Raw genomic sequence first — 22545 nt, 5'->3', positions numbered from 1 at the left:
CGGAGCGGGAGCGGAGCGGGGCAAGGACCGGCGGCCAGCCCGGGCCGAGCACGTCTGCCCCGCGGCGATGCGCTGCGGCTGGCTCCAGGTCGGCTAAAAACCAAACACAAAACCAAAACCAAAGCAAAACCCTCCGGCGGGCAGGTCCGGGGCCCGTGCGAGCGGCGGCAAGTGTTAGAGCCGCGGGCAGCCGGTCTGGCTGAACGGCGGAGCCGAGGGAGAGGCGGGACATGTGCAGCCCCCTCTGCCCAGCAGCGCTCCTGGCAGCCTCAGACCATCGGAATGGAGCCGCCACGGCCGTGGAGACTCGGCACTGCCGGGGAGGGGCAGCTGTGCCCGGCAGGGCTGGCCGGGACACGGAGCTGCAGAACCCGCCGCGATCACATCGGCACAGAGCCGCGAAAACACGACAGCACCACGGCAGCGGCTCAGCAGCTGCTTCCGCTGCTCTTCCGAGAATATGGGGTGCTTCCGAGAATATGAGGTGCTTCCGAGAATATGAGGTGCTTTCGCTTTCCAAGAAGAAGGCAAAGCTTCACTTTCTTTTTCTCCCTTTTCTTTCTTTCTCTGTCTTTTTAAGTAATCAAGGAGACAAGTTCTGTCGGGGAAACCAGCAGTCGTCTCAAAGCACCCCTTTTTTAGTTAAAAGATAAGAGGTATCCCTTAACAAAACACAACAGTGTAGGTGTGAAAGGGATAGAGAACACCAAGATCCATTTATTTACTCTTTGAGCAGTGCATTTGTAGAGATTTCTTGTTCACTGTCACATATTTAGATGTTGTACATCGCTGGTCAGTGTTGTGTGCAGATCCAGTTGAGATGGATGTTGTGAGATGGGTTGGGAAGCATCTGCTGACATTGCACTTTCATGAGTGCGTTTGGGATCCCCTCATTTGCAAACGTGCAGGGCCTTCCAAGGAAAGCACTTTGCGAGTGCCTTGCAGAGACTTTGCACAGGGATGCTGATGGCAGCGGGACATCTCAGCAGTATCAGAGCCGAGCTGTTCTCTGTGTGGGGGGTTGATGCACTGCCTGACTGTGTTGGATTGTTTGGGCAGTTCAAAGGCTGGTTTGATGGGAATTTTTGTGTGCTGCCAAGGTGAGAGATGGGGGATGGCAGTCCAATGCAGTCTTTCTTTAACCTCTCCTTGAAAACAACACTGTCTGATCCCACCCCAAAGGCACGGAGGGTAAATCCTCCCTCGAAGTGGCAGGGTGGTAACAGACAGTAGATATCCTACTACTCTCTCCCCAAAAGAGCCCTGGGGAGTGCTTTACACGCATGTGCCAGTGTGTATCTGTGGCTACACGTGTACCAAGGTGTGTGAGTCTGCACAAGCAATACCTGTGTGTGCCAGTGTGCACAGCTCTGAGTGCACACACAGGTACCACGGTGTAGGCGCGTTGTGTGCATTATTACGTGCGTGTGTGTTCAATTTTCCTCTCAAGTACGACTATGTTGGGTACAGCCCTGTGCTTGTGAGTGTGCACAGGCTCTGCAAGTGTGAGCACAGCCCTATGTAAGATACGTGTGTTGGTAACACAGCCCATATTAGCGTGCACACATTCATATGTTTGTGTTAGTGCACACAGTTCTGTGTCCAAGGGAATCTGGTGTGTGTGAGCACGTGTGCATGAGCAGAGACTGTACATCCATCAGCGAGTGTCTCCGTGGCACACGTGCGGCAGCGTGTGCAAGCAGAGCCTGCACAGCTCCGTGGCTGTGTGCAGGTGTGTGCTGCTGACAGGTGCCTCTGCATGCCAAGGCTCCATAGCAGTAAACAAATCCCTGTGTGTGTGTGCGCCAGTCCTGCACACAGCCCTGCGTGCGGGCACGGGCTGAGCACACCCAGAAACACGGCTCTGGATGCACGGCCCTGTGCCTCTGGCTGCTGTGTGCCCTGAGAAAACAGAGCTGTGTGTTTGTGTGTGTCACTGTGTGTGTGTCACTGCTCAGCTCTACTGACCAGAGGAGCCCCAGCTCCTGTCTGCAATATGCACAGTTCAGCTTAGTTTGTAACTGAGATACAAACCAACCCATTCCAACTGTTGTTATTTACATTCTCACCTTGTGCCTTAATTTTGCTGTAGACTTGGTAAAACCTATAAATGTGTACTGTACTTTGTGAAAGACAAGTGAAAGCCTCAGAACTATTCTAAGTGCTTTAAATAACTGTTTAAGTAACATTTTTGAACAAAAAATTTAAATTGTCATTTAATATAATTGTGCTATGAAAATCACAGGTATCTGTTAAGGGGAGGGACAATGAGAAACATTAAAATGATTCCCTTAAAACTGAAGCAGAGTGAGAACCAGAGGGCAAGACCAGGTTGGCCCCTGTACTCACCACGGAGAAGATCAGAGTAACCCTGCTGCAGGCAGCAACCCTGAGGGCATGGGAACTGGGGGTAAAAGCCATACTGGACCTCTGTTCACAGACTCTACCAATCATTTTACTTAGAACCCTCTTCCACTGTCCTCACTCACATCAACAGATGCTATTAAAAATAAGTTAATTGCTTGAGCCAAATAACTGATAAAATAGAAAAGGGGGGATTGCTATAGATGGATAGTGAGATTATTTGCCCTTGCAAGTAAAAGATAACTATTGTGTGAATATTAAGATAAGCTTTAGGGATGTATTGTTATGGTATTATAGTTTAGATCTCCTCTGTTCTCCCCATGGTTCCTTTCCCCCCCTGTATTGTTGCCATCAGACAGCCGGGGCTGTCTAGGACAGGTACAAGGAAGGCTGCACGTGTGTCCCTTACCTGGGGCAGGTGGGAATGGAAAAGCTTGGTGCTTACGGGGTGCAGCATGGCAACACCTGACCTCCAATCCAGTTACAAGAGAGGAGTCTTGACTGATAAATGGCAAAGAAGAGCAGGCTGACAGACTTTGGGAAGGGCCAGGGCTGGCTCATGCTATCCCAGGGGTATAAAAAGCTGCGAATTTTTCCTTAGGTAGTCCTTTGTTGTATTTTTGTTAATGTTTAATAAACCTTTTAATATTTTCAAAGTGAGCAGTGGTTTCGCATATTACCGATTCAACTAATTTAAGCATTCCCAGCATCCACGGGTGCTGGCAGCACCGTGCCGGCTGTGCCCCAGGTTAAGGCTGGGATGAAGGCTCACACTGACACTGACACACTCGCACTCACACTCACACTGACACGTTCACACTCACACTCAAACCCCGCTCCCGTGGCCTGCAGACATGGGCACACACAGCACACGCAGCGCGCACAGCGGCCCCGTGCCCGTGTGACCCCCGGGGTTTTCCTGCTCGTTTCTCCCCTGCTTGCACACACGCACATGGACACGGACACGCGTGTGAGTAATGTCAGATGCAGGCACAGGAATCTGCCCAGGGAGAGATGGGGACATTCCCAGGCGCACACTCACTCACACAGACACAGGCACACACAGACCACAGACACACTTGCAGACTTGCAGTGACATGGATGTGCACAAAGTGTGACATTCCACACGTGTGTGCAGCGACATGGATGTGTACACACACAGACAGACACACACATACACACACACTCATGCACAATCAGAGACACAGTCACACTCTTGCACACACACACTGATACACACACTGATATACTCACACTCTCACACACACAATCTCAGAGTTACACCCCCAAGGCCATTCCTGGTCCTGCAGCCCGGCCCTGCCTCGCCCCGGAGCGGTCCCGACCGCGGGCCGCTTCCTCCCCGGCAGCTTCCGTCTATTCCAGTCCATCGCGGCCATGGCTGAGGAGCTGCTGGCTCTGCGAGAGCAGCTGTTGGCCGAGGCCACCTGCCCGGTGTGCCTGGATGTGTTCGAGCAGCCCGTGGTCACGGCGTGCGGGCACAGCTTCTGCGGGCAGTGCCTGGCGGCCGTGCTGGGGGACCCCCCGCGCCCCGCCGCCTGCCCGCAGTGCCGCGCCCCGCTGGAGCCGGGCTCGCAGCGCCCCATCCGCTCCCTGGGCAACATGGCCGGGCTGGCCCGGTCCCTGGAGGAGGAGGCGGCGCGGCCGCGGTGCCCCCAGCACGGCAAGGCCCTGGCGCTGTTCTGCGAGCCCTGCGCCGCCCTGCTCTGCGCGCCCTGCCGGGACGGGCCCCAGCACCGCGGGCACCGTGTCCGCCCCGCCGAAGTGGCCGCCCGGGAGCTGCAGGTACGGGGCGGCGCCGCGAGAGGGGCCGGGGGCTTGGGCAGGGGCTGGGGGCCTGGGCTGCCCGGGCTGGGGCGGCCGAGGGGCACAGCTCAGGCTCCCCTCCGGCCACAGGCGGGGATCCCCTGCAGCAGGGGCTGGGCTCCCTCGGGGACAGCCTGGGCTCCCCTGTGGGCACAGCTCCGTGTCCTGTCCGGGCACACGTCTGGGCTCCCTTCAGGGACAGCCTGGGCTCTGCTCTGGCCATCAGCTCCTCTGCCTGTGGCTCTGGGTGCCCTCCGTGCGCGGCTGGGGCTGCTCCGAGCAGGGTCTGGGCTTCCCTCAGGGCACGGCTCTGCTTCCCCTCCACACACAGCTTCGGCCGTGTCCCCGGCCAGCCACGGAGCTGCGGCCTCAGCCGGCGGCTGCCCGGGCTCCGTGTGTGGCTGCCGGCTTGGGCTGCTGTAGCCACCCTGCTGGGGCTGCTGCTTCTGCCATGGCCTGGCCCCAGCCCACGCAGGAGCCCAGGTCCCTCTCCCTGCTCACCCCTCGGGGTCCCCACATGGTCCCTTGTGCCCCACATGTCCCCAGCCGGGCTTTCTCCCCACAGTGTGGGCTGGGGTCTGGGCTCACTGCGACGCAGGAGATGCCTCAGAGCAGGAGTTTGTTGATACTCCAGCAAATTTATGGGGTGTGTCTGAGACGCTGCCACTGTCACTGCAAACCTCTTCCCAGAAATCACACTTCCAATGTTGAGAGTTGGTTTTTCTAATTAAAAAAACCCAAAAAAATAAAAAGCCACAAACGCCAGGGTTTCCACATGAAGTTATTCCAGAAATGTTTCTGGCCATAAGATCTGTGGATAGGGTCTCCCCAGCCGGACTAAAGTAACTGTGGAGAGGTGGGTGCTGCCTCTGAGCTGAAAACTCACTCCCATACCCTCAGTGTTACCCCCAGGGACTCCCCAGATTGGGATTGTCCCCACAGGTGTTGTTTAGTGACATCATCTCCCTCCTGTGAATGCCACTCCAAAATTAACACAAATGCCTTTTTTTAATCCCTGGCCCAGGAGACACTCCAGACAAACCTGCTTTCTTTGCAAGAACAGAAGGAAAACTTGAATCACAGAGGAGACCAGAAAAGTGAAGACCTGCAGGTGTGTGTTCCTCTCCATGCCCCCCACGGCTCACCCATGTGGCTCCCCAGGAATGTCCCACCTTTCCCTCTCCCCATATATCCTTATCTCCTAATCCATGCCAACCTTCTTTCCTCTGTCCCTCTCATGTGGCCTCCTTGGGCCCATCAACATCCAGACTTGCCCCTCCTGTCTCCGTTCTTCCTGCTGCTCCTGTTGCAAACCTCTGGTCCCGTTGTGTGTGATCCTTGTCCCCTCTCTGCAGCAGCCGTGTCCCTGCGGGGGCAGCCGGAGCCTGGCTGGGCTCAGGGCCTCCGTGCGGTGCCTTGCAGGTGACAGTGATGTTGGAGTATCGGCGTGTGCTTGAGACATTCGAGAAGCTGCAGCAGTGCCTGGAGGGTCAGAAGAAAATCCTGCTGGCCCAGCTGGGGCAGATGTCCCTGGAGCTGGTCAGTAAGAGCGGGGAATACACGCGCAGGGTTTTGGAGAGGCAGTCGCTGCTGGACACGGTGATTGCGCAGATCCAGGAGAAGCGGGAGCAGCCGGCGGTCGAGTTCCTCAAGGTGAGGCAGCATCAGCCCCTGGGCACTGTGAGCCCTGCTGGGGCTGGGGACACCCAGCTGGCACCCTCTGCACGCTGGTGCAGGCTGGGGCCATGGTGGGACACTGTGCTGTGACACCATGCTGTGACACCGTGCTGTGACACTGTGCTGTGACACTGTGCTGTGACACCATGCTGTGACACCGTGCTGTGACACCGTGCTGTGACACCGTGCTGTGACACTGTGCTGTGACACCGCGCTGTGCCCGCTGTGGGTCAGGGCCCTGAGGGAAGGCAGGGTTGGGATGAGGGGTGGGCTCAGCCCCAGCCCCCTTAAGCTGCTTCACACAGCTGGGCAGCCACTGCAGCTGCCTGGCCCTCGGCAGTGCCACAGCTCTCCTGTGTTTTCTCTCTTGCAGGATGTTGGCACAATCCTGAGCAGGTATGAAACAGGCTCGCTGTCCCTCTCCTCCTGCTCAGCTCCTTTGGGCAGAGCTTTGGCAGCGCTGCAGGAGCCGCCAAGGAGGTGGTTTGCCCCGCTGGGGATTTGGCATTCCATGGGATGTTACCAGGGACCAGAGGCCACTGCAGCCCTCCTAAAGATGGGCTTCCTGTGCTGATAGCAGGGACACAGCTGCCCTGGGCTCTGGGGCTGCAGGGATTTCCCTGTTTCCCTGCTGGCCCTGGCTGGTGGCTGGGCTCTGAGCTCCTCTCCCTGTTCCCCTCAGCTGTGAGGCAGCCAAGGCCCTGATACCAGAGCCAGTTTCCCCAGAGCTGCAGAAGAGCGTTCAGAGCCTCACTTGGAAGAGCCAGCAGGTCGTGGACACAGTGACAAAATTCAGAGGTAAAGCCCTGCTGGCTCTGTGCTGTGCTTCCCCTGGGCTTGGCTGGCAGTGGGAAATCCTCACTGCCTGCTGCCTCTGCCTGGGGCTCAGGAGCAAAACGGCTGCTCCAGATGGGAACCCTGCCCAGGATGGGCTTTGCTGGAGCCTGGGGCTCCACATCTGGCTTGCTGCCCTGCTGGGGAGCAGGACAGGTGCCACAGGAGAGACACTCATGCATCTTCCTTTCCTTCTTCCAGTGAACATGTGTCACAAGATAGACTGGCAAAGGGGTAAGTTTGTGGAGCTGCTGAGCACAACTGAGGGGGAAAAGCTTTTCAGGATTACTGTCCTCATGTCCTTGGTGCAGAGATGGGCTTACAGCACATCTATACCCAGCATCTTTCCCATTGTTTTGACTAGGCCTGCTATACAAATCCAGGTCTGTCCCTGTGCCAGGCGGCACCAGGGATGCTGTCCTGCGGCGCCAGGGCCAGGACAGCAGGAGGCCGTGTCAGGCTGTGCCCAGTTCAGCAGAGGGGCTGTACCTGATTTTAGCTGGCATTTAGGTGTGATCAGAAGTGCTTCTGCAGGTGCTCAGGGCCCCCATGATGCAGCATTGCTGGGCTGAGCTGTGGCTGGCACCATTTGTGCTGAGGCCGCTCTCCACACTCTCCGTTGTTGGGATGATGCACTTGAGCACAGCAGAGTCGTGCCTCAGTTTCCCCCCTGCAGTCCCCGGAGGAGTGGGTTGGGCAGAGGGTCTGGGCTGGTGACACCGCACAGTGACAGCTGTGTGGCCTTGTGGCACGGCCACGGGATGGCAGCAGAACATCCCTGGTGGATGGGCAGCTGGGGCTCTGCAGCTTTGAGGCTGCCTGCTGGCTGGGCAGAGCAGGCTCCGAGCTGGGGGAGCCCTTGGCACAGGAGCAGGGACTGGCCTGGCCCCTCGTGCCTTGCAGCGCTGCCTGCTCACAGCCACGGCATGCCCTGCTCCCCACGGGCTGCACTCTCCAGCAGCTCTGGGAGCAGCTTGAGCAAAGCCCATTGTGTCTGTCCCCTGCCTGTGGGGACACTGCCTGCCTCAGTCCTGCCTCAGGGAGCAGCTTTTCACCCTCGGGTGCCAGCGTGGGCACAGTGAGGCTCCCGTGTCCCATGCCAGCCGAGGGGGCTGCAGGAGTGCCCCTGGTGCTCCCAGGACAGGAGCCAGCCCCGTGGTGCAGGCTGGAGGAGAGCTGCTGGTTCTGTTCTCAGCAGGCACAGACTGATGTTTCTGTCCCCCTTTAGAGCAGGTGACGCTGGACCCAGACACAGCGCATCCTCGCCTGATCGTCTGGGAGCACTGCAATATGGTCCAGTTAAATAGTAGGGTAACAAACCTCCCTGACACCCCCAAGAGGTTCACAGGCAGCCTCAGTGTCCTTGGCACCCAGGGGTTCACTTCTGGGAGGCATTACTGGGAGGTGGAGGTTGGAGAAGAGGGCAGCTGGGCCGTGGGGGTGGCCCTGGAGTCCGTGCCCAGGAAGGAGCCGCTCCACCTGCCCAGCTCTGAGAAGGTCTGGGAGCTGCGAATGGAATCAGCTGGCCAGTACAGAGCAGTCTGCATGGCCCCCTACCCGCTGGCACTCAGGGAAAAACTCCAGAGAATCAGGGTGTGCCTGGACTACAAAGCGGGCCGAGTGACCTTCTACAATGTGAAAGACATGATGCAGATATTGCAGTTTGAGACCACCTTCACTGAAAAAGTCTTCCCATATTTTTGGCTCTATTCAGTTAAATCCCAGATCCGGGTGTGTGACTGACAGGGTGGGATGGCTGCCGGGCCCCTGCCCGTGCCCTTGGCTGGCTGAGCAGGGAGGAGCTGTGGCAATGACACGGCATCACTCTGCAGCCTCCCTGCAGCTCTGCCTGCCCTGGACCCTCTCTGCAATTTTCTGCATCTCCTCCCGCCAAGTCCTTTGGAGCATTGAAGAAGTGCTGTCCTGCCTGGGGCTGTCTGCGTGCTGCTGTCCTGCCTAGGGGCCATGGGGATGGTGTCCTGCCTCTGCCTGTGGGCACTGAGGCCACAGAATAATCGGGAGGGAGGAGGGAAGAGGCTCTGATTGTCCATGCCAGCCTTTGGCAGCACTGCAGGGCTGGGCTGGGCTGGGGTGGAGGATGCAGCCGCCCTACACAGAGGAAGCCAGGCTGGAGCCCCAAGCTGATAATTATGCCTTGAGTTTTAGCTTTCATTCTTTTTGGGTTCTGTGATGCTTTGGTCTCTAGCTCTGTGTTGGAAAACAAGCCTCTTCAATTTCCTCAGAGAGAGAAATGAACGCTGGGTTTGAATTAAGGCCTTTAGAGAAATTTAAGTATATGAAGCCACACAGATAGTAAAAAGAAGTGTAAGTAAGTTTAAGTAAATCGAAATGTTTCCTTTGTTTTAAGTCAGTAGATATACATTTTAAGTGCCTTAGGTAACTGTGCTAGCTAGCAAACACCCTTGAGGCCTAGATTACAGTTCAGTAACTTAGCTCTAGACATAACTAAAAATATAGTAGAATATTGCTTGGGTTTCTTGATAGACAAAACAGATAGACTTATTCACCTAAATAGACAAGCTATATGCATAAATAGATCAAGATATATAGAACAGAGCAAACAGAAATGTTCACATAAATAGATTATGCTATATGTGCAGATAGATCAAGCCATATGCGTAAAAATCTAGGTAAGGACTGATACTACTTTCATATTTTTGTGCATTAGAATCAAGTTTAGACTGATGAAGAAAAAATGTTTTAGAATCATGTTTTTAGCTGATAGGTTGTTTTATGTATAAAAACTCCTGTGTTGGCGTATGGGCCACCACCTATGGGAAGGGCATTTCTGTGCTGTTCTTGTGAGCCAGGGAAGGCTTCCTGAAGATAAGGCATGCCTCATATCTGTCTCAAGGAATTTACCAAAGCTATCACCATGAAAATGCAAAGAAAGACAGAGAAAAAAGTGTAAGCACAAAGATCTAGACTTTGCTTGGCTTACACAGTGGGGTGGCTTCTTTCACCTATTCAAAGTTTTATCTTTATGACCAATGGGCAGTGTATGTGTTCCTTAAGTAAATGTAAACCTCTTGTAAAACCATAAAAGCACCGTGCTGCTTTAATAAATAAGTCTGAACAGCCTTCTGACTGAGCCCTGGTGCTTTGTGCCGTGTGGGGCTCTACAGCAACAACCACCATCACCATCAAGAGGAAAGGAGAAAGGCATGGGGCTGCTGCTGCTGCCTTGGCCTGGCATTGCATGCTAGGGAGCTTTTGCTGCTGCCTCTGCTTGGGGCTCTGTGCCACAGAGCTGCTGCTGCCTCTGCTCGGGACTCAACGCCAGAGAGCTTTAGCACAGACTTTCCCACTTCCAGCTCTTTGCCTTCCAGCCCCATGTACTCATGCAATAAACAACTTTACTGCAGCCAACAACTGCTCCTGTCTCTTGGAGGGCCCAAGACCCAGAGAAAACTCAATACCTCTGAGCTTCATGTTAAGTGTTAGCAAGTTCTCTTCACAGAGTAGGTAGCAAACACAATCCTTTTCTAGCTTCATACCAAGGATAACTGTCACAAGGTCCAGGCCCAAAAAGTATAAACAGAGAATTGAAGAGAGAAAAACAAGGAGCATGCAACTTCATAACCTAAAGCTGTAATAGAACAATTAACTCCAATATTCAAATGGAGCAGAACTTATAAAAGCATGAGACCACACTTGTAAAACTGTGAGTGCTCATCCATTTTGAGACCACTTTGGGTCCATCTTGGGTGTAGCCCTGGCTGGGCTCTTGTGCTGCCCAAGGTGAATCCATGGAGGCCTTGTAATAAATCCCTGCTTTATTCTTTGGGAGCCACCAGCTGCTCATTGCTGTGGGTGGCAGCATTTTGGGGCTGCCTGGGCCGGCTCCTGTCCCCATTGGTCAGGGATGACACAGACCCCAGGTCAGGAGGCTGAGAGGCCAAAAGCCCTGCATTTATTAAACCCTGTCACAGACATCTTTTGTGAAAAATCCTCTCTTTAGGATTTTTCCCTCTTCTGGGAAGCTGAGGCCCCAGAAAGAGAATGTATACAATAATTATCTGCTGCTGTGGAATGCAGCAGGTGCATCTGTGATTGGTCTTCTGTGAGTGTTTGGATTTACAGACCACTCACAGGAGAGTTTTCTTGCTTTCTGCCTGGACACAGAACTTTGGTTATTCATTCCTATTCTATTCTTAGCTTAGCAGATTCTGAACTTTGCTCTCTATTCTTTTTAGTATAGTCAAAATGTAATATATATCATAAATTATTAAATCCAGCCTTCTGATCATGAGACCAAGATTCTCATCTATCTCTCTCACCCTGAGGAACTCGTACAAAGCCATGCAACAAAGGAGCCAATCTACCATGGCAGTTCTGAAAAGGTCTGGGTGCTGCAACTGCACTGCGGCCACTACAGCGCACTCTCTATGTCCTCTGAATTGCTGGCACTCAAGGAAAAGCTCCAGAAAATCAGGGTCCGCCTGGACTATGAAATGGGCCAAGTGACCTTCTACAACGCAGAGGACATGACACAGATCTTGCAGGTGGAGGCCACCTTCACTGAGAAAGTCTTCCCATATTTTTCGGTCTCCTCAGTAGTAACCCACATCCGGGTGTGTCACTGACAGGGTGGGATGGCTGCCGGGCCCCTCTTGCATTGCCCTAAATTGTTGATTGTTCTTTCACACTGGGTGACTGGAGATTTGCACTGAATAGTCTTTATATTGCACTGAATAGTTTATGTTATATCACATGGTTTGTTCTTCCCCTCTCCTACCTCATGATTTCCTTCACCCACCCCTCTCCCCAGTACCCTCCCCTGGTCTCTGCCCTGCTTTACCCCTCCTCACTGGTGTCCCATGGGCTGTGCTCCTCCTCCTCTGCCCCCAATTCCCCGGGTTAAAAGGCTCCCACCATGAGGCAACAGTCTCTTTCCCACCTTGGAAATGAACGTGCCACGTTGGTCTCTGCATGGAGAAGAGCGTTTTTGGACTGTTGCTTTCGTCCTTGTGAGATGGAGTGGGCTGGGGTCCATGGCTAGCTGGAATGCACCCAAACAGCCCATCCAGACACGGATTCTTACAGGGCCTGCCCGTGCCCTTGGCTGGCTGAGCAGGGAGGAGCTGTGGCAATGACACGGCATCACTCTGCAGCCTCCCTGCAGCTCTGCCTGCCCGGGACCCTCTCTGCAATTTTCTGCATCTCCTCCCGCCAAGTCCTTTGGAGCATTGAAGAAGTGCTGTCCTGCCTGGGGCTGTCTGCGTGCTGCTGTCCTGCCTAGGGGCCATGGGGATGGTGTCCTGCCTCTCCCTGTGGGCACTGAGGCCACAGAATAATCGGGAGACAGGAGGGAAGAGGCTCTGATTGTCCATGCCAGCCTTTGGCAGCACTGCAGGGCTGGAGGATGCAGCCACCCTGCACTCTGGAAGCCAGGCTGGAGCCCCAAGCTGATAACAATGCCTTGAATTTTAGGATCGATATTCTTTGGATTCTGTGCTGCTTTGGTGTGTAGCTTTAAGCTTCTTGTTACTTGTTAGCAAGTTCTCTTCACAGGGTAGGTAGACAAAACAATCCTTTTGTAGCTTGAGAACAAGGATATAAGGTCTAGGACAAAAAGTATAAAAAGCAAATTGAAGAGGGAAAAAGAAGCAGCATGCAACTTCATAACCTGAAGCTGCAACTGCTTAATTAACACAAATATTTAAAGGGAGCACTGTTATCATATTTCACGAGTCCCATACCTTTTTGGTGTTTTCCTAAGGGCATCTCTTCACAGCACAGACTCCTTCTCCTGCAAATTGTTCCATCTTCTCCCTCAGGGCACCATCAAGGCTCTCCCTGACTGGCCAGCCCAGCCCCTTTTTATCCCAGTTATCTTCATTGGTCACAGCTGCAGCCCACTGAAGGACATCACAGCTGCAGCCCATCAAGAACAATTGGGAGTGACCGGGGCAAGGCCACCCATACAATACATATATTTTACTGTGACTCAAAGGGCACCTATAGAGCACAACTTGTAAAGCATGAGACCACACTTATAAAAGTGTGAGCACTTGTCCATTTTGTGACCACTTTGGGTCCCTCTTGGGTGTAGCCCTGGCCGGGCTCTTGTGCTGCCCAAGGTGAATCCATGAAGGCCTTGTAATAAATCCCTGCTTTATTCTTTGGGAGCCACCAGCTGCTCATTGCTGTGGGTGGCAGCATTTTGGGGCTGCCTGGGCAGGCTCTTGCCAGGGTTTCTGCCTTCCCACTGCTGGGGTGGTGCTGCAGATCCCTGGAAGAAGTTTGGGGTTTCAGGTCAGGCCTGCTGTCTGACAGGAGCTGACACTTCCATCTCTGGAAGTTGGCCAGGCTGGATGAGGCTTTGAGCAGCCTGGGATAGTGGAAGGTGCTCCTGCCCTTGCAGGGAGGTGGAACAAGATGAGCTTGGAGGTGCCTTCCCAGGCAAACCATTCTGGGATTCCATGAAAAGTGCTGTGCTGGGGCTGATGTCCTGGCAGGGAGGTGTGGGGGCAGCACAGGAGGGCCTGGCTGCAGCCCTGTGTCCCTCAGCAGCCTCCCTGCATCCCCCTCACCAGGACTGGATGCAGGGATGGGCAAGGAGGCAATGAAAAGCAGAACTGATTCTGGTTCTCTGAGGCTCATGTCCGTCACAATGGCAGTGACAGGGACCTGGCAGAGTCCTTTTTTCTTCCTAAGGATGGATGAATTCAGCTTTTTATTGGCAATGAAGCAGCTGAGGTGCCTGTTGTAGCCTGGCTGTGCCCCACAGTGGCTGGGCCTTGGTGTGGCCAGGCTGGCAGTGCCCGTGCCCTGCTCTGTGTCACTGGCCCCACACAGCCACTCCTGCCCCTCGTGCTGCTCCTCGCCCGCCACACACGGCTCTAACAGCCTCGGCCACTGGACCCTGCTGGGATTGAACAACATCCCGGTGACCTTCAGCAGCCCAAATGTCACCAATGTCTCTGCAGAGACAGCTCCCGTGCCAGTGGGACAGCACGGCCAGTGTGGCCCTGAGCGCAGGTGGCAGTGACTCTGAAATCTGTCACGGTGGTGACAATTGACAGCGTTTTCCCCTGGTGGGACACGGACTCGACGGCTCCTGTCCCTGCAGCTTGGGCCACGGGCGACAGTCCCCCGGCCTTGCCTGGCCTGGGCTGCTGGCAGAACTGGACACAGATGCAGCCAGAAAGCAGCTCCAGGAACAGGGGACGAGCAGGAGCCACCGCTGTCCCCAGCTGGGGCTGAGATGGGCAGTGTAGGCCCGGGCAGCAGCCCAGGGGCTCCAGATGAGTGGGGACATCAGGCTGTCACCCCGGGCTGCTGCAGGGACGCTGGGCAGGGGCTGGCAGCGCCGCCATGGCCTGTCACAGCCGCTGGCCCAGGGCCTGGGAGCCACCGGGGCAGGGAAGCTGGCGGTGGGGTGGCAGGGACACTCAGCAGGGCACGGCCATGGCAGGGCAGTAAGCGCCTGCAGAGGGATTTGTTCCACTGCCTTATCGTGTCAGGGGCTGGATGGTGCTCCCCAAACTCTCCTTGGGCCCCGGCTGGCAGCACAGCAGGGTGCAGGAGGAGCAGAAGCGACGGCTGAATCCGGGGCCTTGGTTTTGGGCACCCAGCAGCCTCCGGCGCTGAGCCCAGGGCAGCAGCACAGAAGGGCCAATGTGGGCCCAGCAGGCCGAGAAGCACCAGGCAGCTCGAGGGGCTCTGCTTCCCTCAGCGCTGCTGCTGCTGCTGCTGCTGCTGCTGTGCGGGTGCTTTGGAGCGGGCTGAGGGTGCAGGAGGCACCGGGTTTAGGACCATTTTGGGAGAAAAACCTTTCAAGGGTTTTCCTCTGGAAAGCAAATTCAAGCGTCCCCTCCCTCAAATGGTTCAGAAAAATATTTCTGTGGAGGAAAGTTGAAAAAAATGTGTTTTTGTGGGGCAAAGAATTCATCAGCAGCAAAATTGCGCCATATTTAATATAAAAACCTCTTGCTGCTCCAAGAGATGACAAACTCAGAAAGTCCCCTTTGTGAGCTGTAGCTTGGCTCACTTAATCTCTTATCAGTCCCTCAGGCCCAGGCCCGGTCTGATGGGCCACAGGTGGGAGCTGCTGGTGCTCTTCTGGCTGTTCAGTGCAGAACAGGTTTAAACAGCTCCAATGAAAAGGAAAAGAAAACCCCACAGTCCAGACATCTTCTCTGCCTCAGCTACTAAAAGTTACTAAGAGCAAAGGAGCGCTCTGTCCCACTGCCTGTCCATGCTGCAGGCAACGCCGAACCGCAGCAGGTATGTGGAGGAGAGAATGCAGTTTTCTAAAAACAAACTCCACGCTTCTTCTTCTGACCCCCTCTTCGCTGTCACAACCAATCCTAAAGATGCAAAATTTATTTCTGAACGACAAAGACGAATAGGGATTCGAGAATCATGAAGTCACCTCAGGACACAGTGCAAGGCCTGGAGATGGGATTTCTGCAGGGCCGTCCCGAGCCACCGCCACGGCCGAGCCAGGCTGGACGTGTTCCAGCATATTGATATTTATAGGAATATAAACATTAAACCTGGCACTGACAGCGCCCCGCCCGGAGCAAGCCGCGCCTGCCGTACCGTGCGGACTGTGCCCCGGGGCAAGGCCCCGGCCCTGCCCCGCCTCGGCACCTTCCCGTCTATTCCAGTCCATCGCGGCCATGGCTGAGGAGCTGCTGGCTCTGCGAGAGCAGCTGTTGGCCGAGACCACCTGCCCGGTGTGCCTGGATGTATTCGAGCAGCCCGTGGTCACGGCGTGCGGGCACAGCTTCTGCGGGCAGTGCCTGGCGGCCGTGCTGGGGGACCCCCCGCGCGCCGCCGCCTGCCCGCAGTGCCGCGCCCCGCTGGAGCCGGGCTCGCAGCGCCCCATCCGCTCCCTGGGCAACATGGCCGGGCTGGCCCGGTCCCTGGAGGAGGAGGCGGCGCGGCCGCGGTGCCCCCAGCACGGCAAGGCCCTGGCGCTGTTCTGCGAGCCCTGCGCCGCCCTGCTCTGCGCGCCCTGCCGGGACGGGCCCCAGCACCGCGGGCACCGTGTCCGCCCCGCCGAAGAGGCCGCCCGGGAGCTGCAGGTACGGGGCGGCGCCGCGAGAGGGGCCGGGGGCTTGGGCAGGGGCTGGGGGCCTCGGCTGCCCGGGCTGGGGCGGCCGAAGGGCACAGCTCAGGCTCCCCTCCGGCCACAGGCGGGGATCCCCTGCAGCAGGGGCTGGGCTCCCTCGGGGACAGCCTGGGCTCCCCTGTGGGCACAGCTCCGTGTCCTGTCCGGGCACACGTCTGGGCTCCCTTCAGGGACAGCCTGGGCTCTGCTCTGGCCATGAGCTCCTCTGCCTGTGGCTCTGGGTGCCCTCCGTGCGCGGCTGGGGCTGCTCCGAGCAGGGTCTGGGCTTCCCTCAGGGCACGGCGCTGCTTCCCCTCCACACACAGCTTCGGCCGTGTCCCCGGCCAGCCACGGAGCTGCGGCCTCAGCCGGCGGCTGCCCGGGCTCCGTGTGTGGCTGCCGGCTTGGGCTGCTGTAGCCACCCTGCTGGGGCTGCTGCTTCTGCCATGGCCTGGCCCCAGCCCACGCAGGAGCCCAGGTCCCTCTCCCTGCTCACCCCTCTTGCTCCCCACATGGTCCCTTGTGCCCCACATGTCCCCAGCCGGGCTTTCTCCCCACAGTGTGGGCTGGGGTCTGGGCTCACTGCAACGCAGGAGATGCCTCAGAGCCGGAGGAGTTTGTTAATAGTCCAGCAAATTTATGGGGTGTGCCTGAGTGCCTGCTACTGGCACTGCAAACCTCTTCCCGGAAATCACACTTCCAATGTTGAGAGTTGTTTTTTTTTTTTAATTCAAAAAACATTTAAAACCCCCCAAACTGCAGGGTTTCCCCATTAAATTATTCCAGAAATGTTTCTGGCCATAAGAGCTGTAGATAAGGAACTTCTCATCCTGAATCTGAAGAGTTGGGTGGTGTCACTGATCACAAAAACTCACTCCCAGATACTCAGGGGTCACCCACAGTGCCTCCCCAGATTGGGATTGTCCCCACAGGCGTTGTTTGGTGACATCATCTCCCTCCTGTGAATGCCAGTCCAAAATTAACACAAATGCTATTTTTTAATCCCTTCTCCAGAAGAAACTCCGGAGAAACCTGCTTTATTTACAAGAACAGAAGAAAAAATTGAATCACAGGGGAGACGAGAAAAGTGAAGACCTGCAGGTGTGTGTTCCTCTCCTTGTCCCCCACTGATCACCCATGTGGCTCCCCAGGAATGTCCCACCTTTCCCTCTCCCCATATATCCTTATCTCCTAATCCATGCCAATGTTCTTTTCTCTGTCCCTCTCATGTGGCCTCCTTGGGCCCATCAACATCCAGACTTGCCCCCCCCGTCTCCGTTCTTCCTGCTGCTCCTGTTGCAAACCTCTGGTCCCGCTGTGTGTGATCCTTGTCCCCTCTCTGCAGCAGCCGTGTCCCTGCGGGGGCAGCCGGAGCCTGGCTGGGCTCAGGGCCTCCGTGCGGTGCCTTGCAGGTGACAGTGAGGTCGGAGCTGCAGCGAGTGGCTGAGAGCTTTGAGGAGCTGCAGCAGTGCCTGGAGGAGCAGAAGGAGACCCTGCTGGCCCAGCTGGAGCAGATGTCCCATGAGCTGATCAGAAAGAGCGAGGAATACACGCGAAGGGTTTTGGAGAGGCTGTCGCTGCTGGACACGGTGATTGCGCAGATCCAGGAGAAGCGGGAGCAGCCGGCGGTCGAGTTCCTCAAGGTGAGGCAGCATCAGCCCCTGGGCTCTGTGAGCCCTGCTGGGGCTGGGGACACCCAGCTGGCACCCTCTGCACGCTGGTGCAGGCTGGGGCCATGGTGGGACACCGTGCTGTGACACCATGCTGTGACACCGTGCTGTGACACCGTGCTGTGACACTGTGCTATGACACTGTGCTGTGCCACCGCGCTGTGCCTGCTGTGGGTCAGGGCCCTGAGGGAAGGCAGGGTTGGGATGAGGTGTGGGCTCAGCCCCAGCCCCCTTAAGCTGTTTCACACAGCTGGGCAGCCACTGCAGCTGCCTGGCCCTCGGCAGTGCCACAGCTCTCCTGTGTTTTCTCTCTTGCAGGATGTCGGCACAATCCTGAGCAGGTATGAAACAGGCTCGCTGTCCCTCTCCTCCTGCTCAGCTCCTTTGGGCAGAGCTTTGGCAGCGCTGCAGGAGCCGCCAAGGAGGTGGTTTGCCCCGCTGGGGATTTGGCATTCCAGGGGATGTTCCCAGGGACCAGAGGCCACTGCAGCCCTCCTAAAGATGGGCTTCCTGTGCTGATAGCAGGGACACAGCTGCCCTGGGCTCTGGGGCTGCAGGGATTTCCCTGTTTCCCTGCTGGCCCTGGCTGGTGGCTGGGCTCTGAGCTCCTGTCCCTGTTCCCCTCAGCTGTGAGGCAGCCATGGCCCCGATCCCAGAGCCAGTTTCCCCAGAGCTGCAGAGGAGCATTCAGAACAGCCAACAACTCATGGACATGGTGGATAAATTCAGAGGTAAAGCCCTGCTGGCTCTGTGCTGTGCTTCCCCTGGGCTTGGCTGGCTGTGGGAAATCCTCACTGCCTGCTGCCTCTGCCTGGGGCTCAGGAGCAAAACGGCTGCTCCAGACGGGAACCCTGCCCAGGATGGGCTTTGCTGGAGCCTGGGGCTCCACATCTGGCTTGCTGCCCTGCTGGGGAGCAGGACAGGTGCCACAGGAGAGACACTCATGCATCTTCCTTTCCTTCTTCCAGTGAACCTGCGGAGTGAGGTAGACTGGGGCAGAAGGGGTAAGTTTGTGGAGCTGCTGAGCACAACTGAGGGGGAAAAGCTTTCCAGGATGAGTGTCCTCATGTCCTTGGTGCAGAGATAGGCTCACAGCACATCTATACCCAGCATCTTTCCCATTGTTTTGACTAGGCCTGCTATACAATCCAGGTCTGTCCCTGTGCCAGGCGGCACCAGGGATGCTGTCCTGCGACGCCAGGCCAGGGCCAGGACAGCAGGAGGCCGTGTCAGGCTGTGCCCAGTTCAGCAGAGGGGCTGTACCTGATTTTAGCTGGCATTTAGGTGTGGTCAGAAGTGCTTCTGCAGGTGCTCAGGGCCCCCATGATGCAGCATTACTGGGCTGAGGTGTGGCTGGCACCATTTGTGCTGAGGCCGCTCTCCACACTCTCCGTTGTTGGGATGATGCACTTGAGCACAGCAGAGTCGTGCCTCAGTTTCCCCCCTGCAGTCCCCGGAGGAGTGGGTTGGGCAGAGGGTCTGGGCTGGTGACACCGCCCAGTGACAGCTGTGTGGCCTTGTGGCACGGCCACGGGATGGCAGCAGAACATCCCTGCTGGATGGGCAGCTGGGGCTCTGCAGCTTTGAGGCTGCCTGCTGGCTGGGCAGAGCAGGCTCCGAGCTGGGGGAGCCCTTGGCACAGGAGCAGGGACTGGCCTGGCCCCTCGTGCCTTGCAGCACTGCCTGCTCACAGCCACGGCATGCCCTGGGGCATCCCCACGGGCTGCACTCTCCAGCAGCTCTGGGAGCAGCTTGAGCAAAGCCCATCGTGTCTGTCCCCTGCCTGTGGGGACACTGCCTGCCTCAGTCCTGCCTCAGGGAGCAGCTTTTCACCCTCGGGTGCCAGCGTGGGCACAGTGAGGCTCCCGTGTCCCATGCCAGCCGAGGGGGCTGCAGGAGTGCCCCTGGTGCTCCCAGGACAGGAGCCAGCCCCGTGGTGCAGGCTGGAGGAGAGCTGCTGGTTCTGTTCTCAGCAGGCACAGACTGATGTTTCTGTCCCCCTCTAGAGCAGGTGAGACTGGACCCAGACACGGCGCATCCTCGCCTGATCCTCTCGAGGGACTGCAAAACCGTCAGGTTAGGAGCTGAAGAACAAAACCTCCCTGACAGCCCCAAGAGATTCATGCAATGGTGCAGTGTCTTGGGCACCGTGGGATTCACATCTGGGAGGCATTACTGGGAGGTGGAGGTCGGGGATAAGGTCTGCTGGGTCGTGGGTGTGGCCCTGGAGTCCGTGCCCAGGAAGGAGCCATTCTACCTGGACAGCTCTGGGAAGGTCTGGGCCCTGGAGGAGGAGTGGAGGCGCCAGTACAGAGCAGTCTGCAAGACCCCACCCCCGCTGGCACTCAGAGAAAATCTCCAGAGAATCAGGGTCTGCCTGGACTATGAAATGGGCCGAGTGACCTTCTACAACGCAAAGGACCTGACACAGATCTTGCAGTTGGAGGCCACCTTCACTGAGAGAGTCTTCCCGTATTTTTTGCTCTATTTAAAAGAAACCCAGATCCGGGTGTGTGACTGACAGGCTGGGATGGCTGCCCGGCCCCTGCCCGTGCCCTTGGCTGGCTGAGCAGGGAGGAGCTGTGGCAATGACACGGCATCACTCTGGATACAGTGATACAAGGACCAGGCCCAAAAGTATAAAGAACAGTGAATTGAAGAGAGAAAAACAAGGACGATGGGACTTCATAACCTAAAGCTGTAATTGGTCAATTAACTCCAATATTCAAATAGAGCAGAACTTATAAAAGCATGAGACCACACTTACAAAAGTGTGAGCGCTCGTCCATTTTGAGATCACTTTGGGTCCATCTTGGGTGTAGCCCTGGCCGGGCTCTTGTGCTGCCCAAGGTGAATCCATGGAGGCCTTGTAATAAATCCCTGCTTTATTCTTTGGGAGCCACCAGCTGCTCATTGCTGTGGATGGGAGCATTCTGGGGCTGCCTGCTGCTGCTGCTGCTGTGCGGGTGCTTTGGAGCGGGCTGAGGGTGCAGGAGGCACCGGGAGAGGCGCCGGAGTCGTGCGCTGCAGGGATGGAGGCCGGAGCCCTCGTGGCAGGAGCAGCCGGGCCTTGGGGGCATTTCGGGCGAGCGGGCCGGGCCGGCAGCGCAGGGAGGCAGCGCAGGATCAGCCCGGGCTCCCTCAGGGCGCAGCTGCCGCCCCGACACAATCCCTTCAAAGCGCCCTGAGGCAGCCCGGCTGGCCGGGAGCGGCTCCGCCCAGAGCCGGGCCTCGGGAAGGATCGCGGGGCACGGCCTGGGGAAGGGGCTCCGCTCCCAGCTCCGACCGCCATTGGGGCCGGGCCGGGGCGAAGCTCCCAGCCCCTGCCAGCTTATTAAGTGTTATAGATGGATAATGAGATGATTTGCTCTCTGAAGTAAAAGATAACTATTGTGTGAATATTAAGAAAAGCTTTAGTGATGTATGGTTATGTTATTGTTCCCCATGGTTCCTTTCCCCCCCTGTATTGTTGCCATCAGACACTAGGGGCTGTCTAGGACAGGTACAAGGAAGGCTGCACGTGTGTCCCTTACCTGGGGCAGGTGGGAATGGAAAAGCTTGGTGCTTAGGGAGTGCGGCATGGCAACACCTGACCTCCAACCCAGTTACAAGAAAGTAATTTCCACCTATAAATGGCAAAGAAGAGCAGGCTGACAGACTTTGGGAAGGGCCAGGGCTGGCTGATGAAACTCCAGGGGTATAAGAGATTGAGCATCCATCTTGGAGAAGAACTGGCTCATGGTATGTACACGGGCAGTTTTCTGCTCTGTGAATTTTTCCTTAGGTAGTCCTTTGTTGTATTTTTGTTAAGGTTTAATAAAGCTTTTTAAATTGTCAAAGTGAGCAGTTGCCTCTCACAATGGGGGCTGATATATCCGGGACATAAAGCCTCTTCGCCTTTGGCCCAGGATATTTCAGAGGAATGGTGCCGCTGCTGATTTTACCAGATCCAACGACTTCTCTTGGGACCATCGGTGATTGCAGGTAAACCTGGGACTGCAAGGGACTATATAACGAAAAGAAGAAGGATCTAGAGGATTGTGAGTATGTGTATGCCTAAACTGCGAGTGAAGTAGTTTTGGGAGTGTGCTCACAGTAAAATATCCTCCTATTTAATCTGGCCAGAATACAGTTCCGTAATCCCAGGATATGAACGCGAGCTTCACATTAGTAATACACAGATTACATTAATAATAGGATTCACATTAGTAATACACGGATCCGTCCTGGTCTGTTGAAGCTTCAGGATAGTGGATGGACGGTTGGAAACAGGGCGGGAGGCAGGTGAGAAGAAGGGAGGAACTCTGGAACGGGCGGGACGCGTGTGCAAGAAGGGCTGAAATGCCGCGGGCGGGATGCGTGAAAGACAAAAGCAGGGACCTCCGGCAGGCGGGACGCGTAACATTAAGGGAGTTTTTAAAAGCTCGAGAGCAGCTGGAATTCGCCAAGTAGAGATCCACGGTGTTAAAGTGATAGCGAAAATCACCACTCAGCAGAAAATGGCTCTCGTGGCGGCCCGGGCAGTCGAAGCACCTTTCCCGTGCCGCGGGCGGCTGGGGGCAGGAGGAAATCACCATTTAGCGGAAAATGACGCTCGGAGGCGGCGGGGGCCGTGGGTAGCGGAGGGGCGGCCAGCGGCGGCTTTCGCCGAATGCGCGGAGCTCCCGGCCGGGGACCGCGCGTACGGCACGGGCGGCAGCGAGCCGGGAGCCCCCGGCGCGGTGCCTGTCGGCAGCTCCGAGCCAACGGAGCGGGGCTGCGGCCCTCGGACGCACCGGAGCGCAGGGCTGCCGCTAGCAAAGGCTGCCCGCATGGACCAGGGCGGTTCGGAGGCGCGGGAGCAGCGGCGCCGAGAGCCTTTGAGCTTTGGGCGGCGGAGCCCAGAGCCGCGGCTCTGTCAGGGCGGGCTGCCGGCCACGGGACAGCCGCTTTGGTAAAGCGAGACATTCACGGGTGCGGAGCCGCCGCCGGAGCGGGCAGGCTCGGCTGTGCCATCTTGCCAATGCCAGCGGTGCCCAGCCTGGCGGCAGTGCCGCGGGACGTGTCCGGCGCAGAGCCACAGCCCAGCACGGCGGGGCTGAGCAAACGCGG

General features: G+C 56.7%; 2 protein-coding genes across 2 annotated transcripts; both read left to right on the top strand.

Moving 5' to 3' along the window:
• Nucleotides 1-3759: 3759 nt before the first annotated feature.
• LOC128935140 (E3 ubiquitin-protein ligase TRIM7-like) lies at nt 3760-8442 on the top strand. The gene is made up of 7 exons (XM_054273175.1): nt 3760-4167; nt 5213-5299; nt 5611-5841; nt 6239-6261; nt 6548-6663; nt 6901-6933; nt 7928-8442. Exons 1-7 carry the CDS (start codon nt 3760-3762, stop codon nt 8440-8442), a joined length of 1413 nt encoding a protein of 470 aa, XP_054129150.1.
• Nucleotides 8443-15350: 6908 nt separating this feature from the next.
• On the top strand, nt 15351-19975 carry LOC128935147 (E3 ubiquitin-protein ligase TRIM7-like). The gene is made up of 7 exons (XM_054273185.1): nt 15351-15758; nt 16799-16885; nt 17197-17427; nt 17773-17795; nt 18082-18185; nt 18423-18458; nt 19461-19975. The coding sequence occupies exons 1-7, from the start codon at nt 15351-15353 to the stop codon at nt 19973-19975; spliced, it is 1404 nt and encodes a 467-aa protein (XP_054129160.1).
• Nucleotides 19976-22545: the final 2570 nt, after the last annotated feature.

Source organism: Melozone crissalis, unplaced genomic scaffold, assembly GCF_028551555.1.
Source record: "Melozone crissalis strain CALT ecotype California unplaced genomic scaffold, PUWL_Pcris_2 ptg000016l_1, whole genome shotgun sequence".
NCBI classification, from domain to species: domain Eukaryota; kingdom Metazoa; phylum Chordata; class Aves; order Passeriformes; family Passerellidae; genus Melozone; species Melozone crissalis.
This window is presented reverse-complemented; position numbering and strand designations above follow the sequence as displayed.